The sequence below is a fragment of the Enhydra lutris genome, unplaced genomic scaffold (assembly GCF_002288905.1).
Source record: "Enhydra lutris kenyoni isolate GAN:26980312 unplaced genomic scaffold, ASM228890v2 scaffoldscaffold5, whole genome shotgun sequence".
Lineage (NCBI taxonomy): Eukaryota > Metazoa > Chordata > Mammalia > Carnivora > Mustelidae > Enhydra > Enhydra lutris.
This window is the reverse complement of record NW_019154089.1, coordinates 4,323,579-4,336,091: the sequence shown is the minus strand read 5'-3', so window position 1 is coordinate 4,336,091 and position 12,513 is coordinate 4,323,579. Positions and strand designations below refer to the sequence as shown.

The following is a 12,513-nucleotide window of genomic DNA, read 5'->3' as shown; positions in this document are numbered from 1 at the left end:
CTGGTCCCTGCCTGCTTCTTTACATTCATCCCACACCCCACTCTTCCCTATGCCTTCCAACTCAGCCACATTCACCTTCTTTCAGTTTCTCTTATATGCTATGTTTTCTCTTACCACAGGGCCTTTGAATTTGCTTTGAACATGTTCTCTCCTTTAGAAATGTCCTCCCCACATCTGGTTAACTTTTATTCTTTAGCTGTCAGAGCAAGTATGACTTCCTCAGAGAAGCCTTCATTGACTTCCCTGATTAGGTGACATCTGACTTTAGAAGTTATAATATCATGGTCTTCTCTTTTATAACACTTACTTCAAATCCAACATCACAATTTATTAGTGTGGTACGTTGATTATAATCTGTCTCTCCCTTGACGACTGATATCCTGTCCTTTATTCAGCACCGTGTCCCTAGTAATTAGCATGGCATGCTTTGTTGGCACTCACTGAAAGCTTGTTGAAGGCATGAGTGAGGATATAGGTCCATACTGTCCAGTGTGGTACCCACTGCCCATGACTGGCTTTGCTATTTGAACTAATTCATTTTAAAAATACTAAGAATTCAGTTCCATAATTACCTTAGCCACATTTCCAGTGCTGGCTAGCCATGCATAAGAAGCTAGCACCTACCGTGTTAGACAGCAGAAAATAGAACATTTGCATCATCACAGAAAATTCCCTGGGATAGTGCTGCCAGGATAAAGTCCAAGTGGCTATGTAATGAAATGCCCTCAAGGATTGGGTTCTGAGAAGCTTTTCATTCTGCTCCTTTCCCACAGTGATACGGCCATGGCGAAACACTTGTCGCCCTCTAAACATAGCCCCATCCATGCCACTCTCCCCCAGGTATCTGCGACTCTCAGCTTTCACCTCCCTCTGCCTAAATTGTCCTCCCTTGCTTCTCTGCTAAATTGACATCCCATCTGGTATCTCTCATCCTTTTAGCCCTGTCTCAAGCATTTCTGGGCTTCTGGGAAACTTTTCCTGGGGTCCCATGGGCTGAGCTGGTCACTGCTTCCTCTGGCCTCCAGGCTGCCTCTTCCTGTTTCTGTTTGTCCTGCTCAGACACGATTGTAATGGTTGTTCACACTTCTCTCTCCTTTGTTCTCTTGTCCTCTCTCCTTTGCTAGATGAACCCCTCAAGGGTGAGGCCTGGGTCTTGATCTCTTCAGTCTCCCCCGTGCTCAGCATAGAGTTGGTGGTGTGGTGGACACAGTGAATGTTTATTAAATGATGCCCAAGTAAGTGAATGAAAATCATAGGGAATATTATTTCCTTAGTACAATGGTATGGAAAAAAGGGAACTGTTTTAGTAGGGTTAGTGAGGTCCCCCCTTTAACTCCTTGTCCCTCTCTTTGTCCTGTCCCAGGGCTTTATTTCATGTGAGACTAGCTTTCTGAGCTAGGAATCACCTAGGAGCTTGGCGGACTCAGGAAAGTGCAGCTCTCAGAGTTTGACAGACTTAGCAAAGTGAAACTGCTCCCATAGGAGGATAGGGAGTGTCATTAGTTGGGAGGAAAGATGGCCAGTGCCATGCTTAGGTTCCACAAACCAAGCCACAGGCCAGGACACCAGACAGCGGGGGGCCACCTGCAAGTCTGAAAGTGACTACTGTGACTTCTACTTTACTCAGCTAGTGAGGTGCAGAGGCTGCTGCTGCTACAGTCGTAGCATCCCTGTCCCCACCTTACCTACCACCTGATGGCTCTTTGAGAACAGGACTATCGTACCCGCCTTGGGATGCCCAGCAGGCCAGTCATTGTCTACAGAGCTCACAGGCAGTGGCTGAAACAACATGTCAGATTCAACTACCCCCTTACTGGTGATACTGCCTGGTAATAGACATGCTCTCTACAGTGGGACCAATGTAATTTTGGACAAAATATTCATGTGTTCTCCTTTTTAAAAAAATAATATATTTTTGCTTAGTTAAGTCCAAAGAACCTCCATCTCCTCTCTAGGTAGAGGTAAGGCTTCTATTGTGCAAAATTGGACCTTCGGGGTCCCTTTGTCCCATTCTCCTGTGACATTTGAACTTGAATGATACATGTCTACAAAGTTCTTTCAGTGAATAGGAGGTTTATATGATCCCCATCTAGGCAGACCTGGAGTCAGGAAGAAGCAAGGGATAATGCAGGGGCAAGGAAGATAATATCCCTGTGAGCCTAGAGATGAAGAAGGATCAAGAGGAGAGAGAGGGAGGGGTGAGAGTAAAGGGTTCAGATGTGTGTCTTCAGTTAATCAAGTTGAAGAGAGGACCAGTGATTGAGTCTGGATCTCTGTGACCAGCTGGTCAGCAATGACCACGTGCTAGACACTGGGCTCCCTTTATGGCTGCCGCCTGGGTCTGGCTGAGCCTAAATGGATTTTGAGACTGGTTGGGTCTTCCCTGTTGGTGGAGCTGGAAGTTCCCTAAGCATTTATTTAGAATTGATATGCAGAGGGAGAAGAGTGCCTTTAAGAAGATATTAGGCATGGTTCTGTGGGGCCAGAGATAGCTAGAAGTGGAGAAGACAGCAAGATGTCTGCCAGTCCCATTGGCCCTGAAGAAGACCAAGGCCTATATATGGCAGGCTGTGGGCCAAAGTTGGAGGGATTGATTTCTTTATCCATGGGGCCCAAGTGGAGTTACTTCTGAGATTATGTGTGACTCAGCCTGGGGAGAGAAGCCTCCTTGCTTCTTCATAAGGCAAGCTTGGCTTCCAAAGAGACCATAGCCTGTTAAGTCTGGTATGGACTGAGATGGGTGACAGAAATGTGTTAAGTAACATGAACATGGGCTCTAAGCCGTTGTAGTGTGCATAGTGTACCGCTTCATTCATACCCACAGGCTGATGGGCACAATGCTATTTGAGGCACACTTACTTTATCCCATTTGATTCTTATCATAATCCTAGGAAATAGGTATTATTATCTATACTCAATAAACCAAGTGAGACGTGGAGAGGCTAAGTGACTTGCTCAGGTGACTCTATTAATAAGTGGTTGGGCCAAGATTAACCTCGAAGGGCACCTTCTGAGCCACTTTTCCAAAACTGTCTTCCAAACACAATGATTAACATTTCATATAACACATATGTGTGGGTTTTTGGGGAGGCCGAGTTACTTTCTTAAAACTGAAGTCATGGAGAAAAACCATATCCTCACAAGGCCTTTTGTCTTTTCTGGAAGGATTTTAGGCTATAATGATAATGTCCTTACCCAAGGGGAAGTTTCTAGCATTTTCTAGGGAAAAGACAAAGGACAAGCTAGGGAATATCTCTGGAAATAGACCCCCCCCTCCCGGTTCCAAGGAAGAGGGACATCATTGAATGACAACAATGATGCTTCTCTGTGGAACTCCAGAGAACTTTACAGTTTGCAGAGCATTTCCTCTCATATCATCCTATTTGAAGGTTCACAGGAAATGGGAGCAGAAGCTTATATGCCCATTTTGGAATGGAAGGAAGGAAGGATGAGACTTAGAGACCTTCAGAGACTTGTCCAAAACCACGTGGCTCATAAGTGAAGGAATCATGCTAAAAATCTGGTTTTGTGACACCTACTTCATGATTCTTTTCTGTTTACCAGGTGGTCCCTTGTGCAATGGTGGGACAATTGTCTTGATCTCATAGAGGCTGATATTATGACTGAGCCAGCCAGAGGATCAGACATACGTGTGGTGCGTGAAAAGCGGCAGACATTTAGGTGAGGGACACGATCGAGGGCTCATTATCAACCACAGGGCGGCATCCACTTCATTTAGATCTGTGCGTTTTATAGCTCAAAGAGGCTGATTTGACATTAGAGTTTCCATGGATATATCTGCATGGAAAACGAGTTTCATCAGTGTTCCATGAGAAAGAGTTTTGTGGTCAAGTAATACATATTGTACTCTTTTTCTTTTAATTAGAGTAGCAAAGCATATTAAAGCTCTGTAATGTCTTTAAACAAAGAAATCTTTTTGACTCTACTTAACTCAGGATCTCCCAATTTATTAACACAACACAAGATCTTACTTAGTAGCAGCCCATGAAACTGCCAAGAACAATTAGTTTGCTTTAATGACTGAATTAGTGGTTTGATTTGATATCATGTGGGCAGAGGCTTAGGAATTTTTTATGGTTCTGTATTCTAGCCCTAAAGCTATTATATATATCAGGTGTAAAGGGAATGTATTTATAAAGAGGCTTTGATGCTAGTCATTTCATAACTCAAAGACCTAGGGTTAGATTATGCCCATGGAAGCATGCTAAAGTTCATAAATTAAAAATGAAATCTCATTATAATATTAATGTATCTTTTTAATATTAGGTATTTTCACTATAATTCACGATAGAATAAATGTCAAGGAAAGCTCTGTGTCTGTCCGCTGTTACATAATGGTACCCATGGTTTGAGAGAATTTATCCATTGGAGGTGTTTCAGATGAGCAAGGCTGACTTTTTAGGCAGGTGGTTTATCCTCTTCCCACCCACAAACTGCTGCGGACACTTGACATTCATGATGCATATTTCCTGAGGCCTTTATGACTTCTAATTGGCAAATACTGCTAAGTAATTTCCCTCATGAAGCCTTTTTTATTGTGCCCTGAACTGTCCTGTTCATGGCGTACTTCTCTTTTTCTTCTCATTCATCACCAGGGCAGTTTTGTACTCAGTAGTTGACAACAAGGGGAACACATAGCTCTGAGGTAGCGGCCAGGCTTCTGGACTAGCTGACTGATCTACCCTCACTGATGGTGTTGCTAGAGGTTTGGATTTATGTTTCAGAAAAATGGTGACCACTTGCATTTAATGGGTCATTGCAATTGCTCATAAGTAGCCAAATGGCAAATATAAATCTGCAGATGCCAAGCATCTACTGTTCTTCGGGTTTTCAGGGACATCTTCACTTCCACCCTATGCTCCTTCCCTGTGCTGGGAGGCGGGGAAGGAAGGAAGGAAGGAAGGAAGGAAGGAAGGAAGGAAGGAAGCAAGCAAGCAAATGCTTGTGATTCTGGAAACTCAGGCTCATCATTACCACTGCTAATAGCTTCCATTGCAGGGTTTGTGTGAACTCCAAGGCCATGGGTATCTTCACCAGCTTCTGAATTAAAGAATGCTGTGCTTTGATGAAAAGCCTCATTGAGCTCTTGGGATTGGTGGAAAAAATGAGAATTTTCCTGACCCCAGAAAATAAGGTTGTACTTGAAGCTATAGCCTGCTTCTTCTCTTTTCATAGCCCTGTGCTTTTGAATGGTGATTGAAGACCACATTTCCTATGATTTGTCCACTTAACCTTTGGGACCCAGAGTCTTTGAACAAAGCTATTTTTCCTAGATTTTTTTTTATTATTATTAAAAGTAAGAGGGACAGGAAGATTTTTTTCAAACTTGGAAGCTCTAACTAGATGATTTGCACAGATGCATGTGGTTTGTTGAAAGATGGTTCCCTCCATACAAATTAACGTAAGCAAGAGAATTGCCCAGAGGTCAGTTTGGGGGCATTGAAAATACCCCAGTATTGACCCTGTGAAATAGCTGGGAAAAATAAAAACCCTTGAAGGCCGAGCACCCATTTTGCATATATGCAAAGCACAATGATAATGAAACACATGGATCTTTGGAGCGCTGCAGTTTTCATCAGGATGGATGACATCCTGAGCAGTCCTGCAAGGCTGTCAGAGCAGATTCTAAAGAATCCAGAGTCCATCCAGAGTGGAGGCATAATTGACTTTTGCTGCTTAGGACTTCAGTCTGACCACCCACTGTGGGCCTGAGGGCTACTGGATGCTTGTGGCCATTAAAGACACCTTGAGGTTGACTGAGGAGGTGGGACAAGCTTACTCCTGTGAAAAGTCTCCTTGAGCTTCCTACTAAGTACTTGCATAAGCCTTTGGAATGAAATTCCTTTAGGCTCCAAGAACGCTGACTCCCACAAAGCCTCCATGCTAAACATTTCTACACAGCAAGTCCCTAGACATACAGATCTCAATCAGTGCTATTGACAGACCAGAGTGATTCATTTTCTTGGGAAAACTGGGGAATTGGCGTCCTAGCTGATGTCAGGTCACATTGTCCCTGCCAGTCATTTGGAGGCTGAAAATCTCCTCTGTTGTTTTCCAGGCTCAAAGCCTGCTCGTGGAATTACAGTCCTGCTACCTTTCCCTTGGTGGACTGGGGAGTGAAGGGAGGGGCTCACTGAGAGGAGCTTTGAGCAGTCCTGCAAGGCTGGCCATTCTCTGTCTAGAGAGCAGTCGGGAGATTGGTGTTTTCACGGTCACCTCGTGGGAACGTAAAATACGCTTGGGCACAAAGCTAGGCCAACAGTCCCACAAAGTGGGAAGGCCTGGAGAGGTGGGGAAGCTTACCTTCTTGACTTCGTATTTAATGGCGAGTTTGATGCGGCTCAGGCTTGGACGGTGGTGGTCGGACCAGACTTGGAAGTTCACATCGCCATTTAAAATCGCTTCCACCTCTTCCGTGTCTCGGCATAGGTCCAGCACGCCCACCACAAAATCCTTGCATTGCATAGATAACTTCCTGTAATCGTTCTGACAGAATAAAGAGAAATCAGGGGTATGTCACACCGAGCCCCACGGAGCGGCACAGCACAGCAGTGTGGATCAGTAACTGTCCACCAAGTGTGAGCTCACGGAGAGCACTGGAACCAGGGCTGGGCTGTGTCCAGAAGGCACAGCAGCTTAGAGGGGCCTCTTCTCTAAACTGGGATTGGACAGGGTGGGCTCCGAGGGCTACCTGCTTCGGAGTCACCGTGGGTGCATGCTGGAACTGCAGATTCCCAGGGCCCCTCACAAACTGAGTCAGAATTCCTGCTGCTGACACCCAGGATCTGTCCTTTAACCTTGTTCTCTAAGGGATTCCGATGGCTTCTGATCCCCATCTTGGCTCTTTCAAGGTAGCACTTCTTTGTGCACAGTTCTGAGAGAGGGGTGATAAAGAAATGAACTTTGGAGGCTGGAAATAACACTTCACTCATTTACTACCCACTTAGAGTTGTGACTGTTGTACACAGACAGTTTACTGGAAGATATGGCTGATAGGCTAAAACTGGAAAAAAAATGCACATAGGTGTGCTTTCTTTTTAGGGGCTGGAAAATCTGCTTGTAAATTATAAATTTAAAAATCAAATGTAATTTAAAACTAATGGGCTCCTTTCTTACTGCATATCCTTTTGTGGCAAATCATGGCTCCTTAAATTACTTGCCAGTTGAGTAAACGTCTTTAGACCTCTGTTTTGTTTTGTTAATAAGTTGCCCCTGGGGTCTTCTGTTCTCTTCCCTAGGCACACCTTTCAGAATAATCTTTGAGAGTCTGCATTTCCTTCCTGAGTGACATGCCAGCTTCTCCCCCCTCACCCCCGCCCCAGGCAGATTGCTTCAATTCCAGATAATGATCCAAAATGTTGGACAAAAAAATGTTTTATGTCACCCTCATACCACTACTCCCCAGAAGTATTTTCCTCTAGAGGTTTCCTTGTTTGTTTCTTAGTCGAAACAAATCTATTCAGAAAGGACAGGAGCGCCAAATGTCACTTTTAATGTTAATCAATGTCAACAGCCTTCAGACTGGTAAGTAGTAGTTGGTAAATAGGAATGCAAGTTTGCTTTTCCAGAATTTGGATTCCTCAGTAAATAGGTGGGAACCCGGCAAACTGTAGAAGCATAGCTATTTTTCTGAATTAAGGATTCTTGTCTCCTTCTAGCACTGCCACGTCAAAATACCACTGTGCATTACAGAAGGAGGGCGGTAAGTGTTTGTTTGCTAGGAGGAGGATCAAGAAAATGTTTTCTGACAAGAATGGCCTTCATTTTCCTATATAATTTAAGAAGGAAGAGGAAAATTCTGGGTAGAAAGAGATGACTGCTCAGCTCGGGCAGACTGTCATGGAGAAGGATTCAGGGAGAATACTTGGAGTCTTCTAGGTTTTGGCACAGAGCTGGGTGATGAGATGAAGAGCTGTATTCTGTGCTCCTCCATCCTTAACATCTCTCCCTCCGTCCTTCCCTCCCTGTGTTCCTTCTCTCCCTCATTACTGAGGGCCTGTTATGTACTAGGCAATGAAAAATTGGCAATGAGCAGGGCAGATGTGGTGTCTGAGTTCGTGTGGGGTAGAGGCTAGGCATCCACTCTCCGGGTTGCGTAACAGTAATGCTAGGTAAAACTTGCTCAGAATGTATTCCAGCTAAGATATTCTGAGAGCCCTGATGTACCAGGGGTGGGAAACTCAAGGGACTGGGCTCAGCAAAAAGGACCTGTTCAACTCTGGCAGTCCTGCTGCTGCAGCTCAGGTGTCCTGAGCATTTCTGGCCCCTACTCCATCACCTTTCTTGTTTCTGTCTTGAGAAGGAGGAGTCTCTGAATATTGTCACCTGTTCTTGGTAAGGCAGACACTTCCCCGTTAGTTAGACATGACCTCATCTCTTGGTAGAAACTCCTGCCTAGAGCTGAGTGCATGGTTAGATACAGAGAAGAAATGGAAAGGGCTTGACCTAGCCCATGGCCCAAGCTCCCCATGCTAGAACATCAGATTGTACTGCCCTAGAGCCTCTGCATGGTTCTGCGCTCAGCACGGTTCACAACACGAGGTTTTAGCTTCCCTGGGCTCTTGCAGCTAACCTGGCCATAAAAAGTTGGGGGGACCCACTCGACAGTGTAGCCAAAGCATGTAGTTTGCTTTTGCCTTCTGCATTAGACAGACTGGGAGACAACAAACCTGGTGTCTGCAGATGGCTGGAAGACTTAGAGAAAACTCAGGCCTGCCGAGAAGACAGAGGTGACATGGATAAGGACAGCTGCAGATGGTGGAGGTGCTCATGGCCAGGCCCAGGCTTACCAGAGAGGACCACAGGTGGATGTCTCTGGGAAATTATGATGATTGTGATTTATTGGGCCACCCCTGAGCTCAGTAAGCCTTCCGGGTCACACTCTCCCAACTTTAGCTGGAAGTAGATGAGACACTCACCCAGGAGTTCACAAGGACCCTTTTAAAAATAATTCCATTTTCTGTGTGTTAAAATCTGCCAGTCCCAATGGGTGACAGATGTTCTACCTGCAGCATCTCACTTAATCCTTAGAAAAATCTCATGATGGAAGGACTGTCAGCATTTCCAACTTAAACGTGAGGAAACTGAGACCCAGAGAGAGAGACAAGCAGGCTGAATCACTTTGCCTTCTATTTGTAACCTACTCATCTCTGGGTCACTCTTAACTTCCCTGAAGATTTCAGCCCCCATCTCACTGCCATCCTCCCAACATTGCTGTTGTTATCCGTGGTGGTTTCCAGATCCAGGAAGGTGACCCTCCCATTATTCTGCCCTCTCATTTCCTTGACAGAGTCTTTCCCAGTCACCTTCTCAACTCCTAACTCGGCCACTCATTCTCTTACTTGTTCCTGGGAACCACAGCTCCTTCAGGACCCCACCTTCAGTTCTTCCCACTCTGACCACCGCCTTTTATATGTTGAGCTCACTCCCTCTGGGACCCCAATCCCAGCAATCCTTGGATTCTCCCAGAGCTACAGGGCTGCTTTGATTATACCTCCCTTTCACTGGTTTTCCTTCCCTTCAGGGGCCTGGCTCCCTCCCTGCAGTGCTTAATAATCTGGGGCAATGGTTATAAATCATCCCTGTCCATATCATCAACTCTCTTCTCCTCTTATTTCATCCTTCTTACTGGACAGAAGCCTGACCTTAGTTGAGTCTACCTCTCCACTGCCATGTTCCTGCCTCTGCAGAGTAAATGTGGCTGCACAAGACACAGCCGTGCTGATCAGGCATGCCATCAACCACCCCCACCTCCGGCGGTCCTTGGTGTCTCTGGGTAGCTTACCCTCCCTCTCTCCTGACAATTATTGTGTACCTTCTCCTCTCAGTCTTCTGACACCTCCCCTTCCTCCTAATTTTCAAATGAGGACCTTGTCTCCAGTTTTGCTTGAAAAATAGGAATCATCAGAAGAGAAGCACCACATGCTGACGTTCTCACACTTTCTGCCTTCATGCATTTGCACTCACGGACTACTCCCTCTTCCTGCTGCAGAGGAAGTGCTCCTGCTCCTATGTAAGGTCGCCTCCTCTACTTTGGTGTTGGATATCAGCCCTTTACGCCTACTCAAGCACAGGGCTCCTGCAACCTTCCTTTCTTTCTCCTGTGTTGTCAGTCTTTCCCTTTTTTTTTTTTTTAAACATTTTATTTATTTATTTGAGAGAAGAGAGAGACAGTGAGAGAGAGCATGAGCGAGGAGAAGGTCAGAGGGAGAAGCAGACTCCCCATGGAGCTGGGAGCCTGATGCGGGACTCGATCCCGGGACTCCAGGATCATGACCTGAGCTGAAGGCAGTCGCTTAACCAACTGAGCCACCCAGGCGCCCTCTTTCCCTTTTCCTACTGGCTCAGTATACAAACATGTTGCTCTTCTCTCATCTTAAAAAAGAATTTCTCGTGACTCCACTTTTCTCTCCAGTTACAACTACAATTTTCTCTTCCTTTTTATAGCAAAACTCAATTGAGTTTTCTACACTCGTTGTTTCCAGTTGCCCTCCAGGCATTCTTTCTTATTCCATTCAATAAGGCTTCCACACCCACATCCACTTTCTCCCCTGAGACTGTTTTCATCAGGGTCACAAGTGACTTTTATGTTGCCAAATCCAGTGGTTGGTTCTCTAGCCTCATACTACATGACCTATTGAGAGCTTGGATATAGATGATTACTCCCTCCTCTCTGGTACACATTTTTCACTTGGCTTCCAGCCTAACATGCTCTTCTGTGTGTTTTTCTTCCCGAATGACTACTTTTTATATTCTTTCTGGATTTATTTTCTCTTTGATATCTTAATTTTGGAATGCCCCAAAGATGTGCTCTGTCCTTTGAATTCTCCTTTTATCTATTTATACTCATTGCCTTAGTGATCTTATATAAGAGCATTAGATACTGTCCATATGCTGATGACTCCAAAAGTTATGTTTAGCACATCCTTCTCCTGAACTTGACTCAGATATCCACTTGCCAAATTGATATCTCCACTTGAATGCCAAATTGTCATTTCACACTTAACAAAACTAGTTCTGGATCTAGTCTTCTCCACCTTAGTTTCCCCCACCTTTTCACTTGCTCAGGACCAAAAAATAAAAAATAAAAAAAAAATCTGTCCCGGTCTGCTCTAGCAGATTCTCCATATATCAGTTGGAGGGATACTTAGAAGAAGTAGTCATATCATGGCACTGCCCTGTTCAAACCAGCCAGCAGTGTCCCATCCACTCAAAGTAAAAGTGGGGTCGTTATGTCATTCTGTAAGGACATACATGTGTAGCCCCTCCATTTTCCTCCTGATTTTACTTCCTCTGGTTCTCTCCTTCCCTCAGTCTATCCAGCCACTCTGACTTCCTTGTTGTTTTTCCTTGCTTCCTTGCTGTACATTTGGCATGGACCAGACCTTTGTACTGGCTATTTTCTTTGCTTGGACTGTTCTTTGTCCAGACTCTAAATGAATAACTTCCACAACTCATTCAAGTCTTTGCTCACATGTCACTTTCTCAGAAGCCTTCCTTGACTATCTCTTAAAAAAATTGTAACCCATGAGAGACTCTGGACCCTGGGAAAAAAACTGAGGGTTTCAGAGGGGTGGAGGGGGGGTGGAGGGAGGGGGTAACAGGGTGATGCGTATTAAAGAGGGCACATGTTGTGATGATCACTGGGTGTTATACTCAACTAATGAATCATTGAACACTACATCAAAAACTAATGATGTACTATACAGTGGTTAACTGAACATAATTAAAAAATATAACCCTTCTCCATTTGCCACCACCCTATCCTACTTCTTTTTCCTTCCTAATACTCCTTATGACAATGTGATATGATATAATATATATTGTACCTATTTATTGTCCATGTCCTCTCCTGGAATGTAAGCTTCTCGAGGGTAGGAAACATTGCTGTTTTATTAACAAGGAGAGTGTAGAACATGGTTTGGAACATGATAGATGTTCCATGAATGTTGAGTCAGTTGGAGCAGTTTACTTGTCTAAGATATCATAGCTACTAAGTGGTTGAGCCAAGATTCAAAACATGTAGATCTGGCCCTAATGCTGCTGTCTTTCCTTTCACTGTGTTGCCCCTTCCCTTCTCTTTAGCACACTGTGAAAACTAGAGGCTTAACTGGGACTGACTGTCATCTAACTTGGGAAAATAAAGGATGGACTAGTATATGGAAATTTGAACACCTAACAGATTCTCCAGTATAGTTAGTGAGTATACAGGTTTTCAAGTCAGGAGGACCTACAGGGTATCATTCTAAGTGAGTTGCCTCTTTGTTTTGTTGACTGTTTCCTTTGCTTGATGAAGTCCCAAAAATTCATTTTCGCTTTTATTTCCCTTGCCTTTGGAGATGTGTCTTGAAAGAAGTTGCTGTGGCTGATATCGAAGAGGTTACTGCCTATGTTCTCCTCTAGGATTCTAAGTGAAATAAGTCACACAAAAACAAATACCATATGGTTTCACTCATATGTGGATTTTAAGAATCAGATGAACCCAGGTGAAGG

The 12,513-nt window shown here is 44.5% G+C and overlaps 1 protein-coding gene across 1 annotated transcript in view; it reads right to left on the bottom strand.

Moving 5' to 3' along the window:
- LOC111141056 (transient receptor potential cation channel subfamily C member 7) overlaps positions 1-12,513 on the bottom strand; it is a 166,063-nt gene that overhangs the window by 87,099 nt on the left and 66,451 nt on the right. Inside the window, exon 4 of the mRNA XM_022493385.1 lies at positions 6,325-6,507. Within this exon, the coding sequence (XP_022349093.1) occupies positions 6,325-6,507 (183 nt within the window). The remainder of the gene's footprint in view (positions 1-6,324; positions 6,508-12,513) is intronic.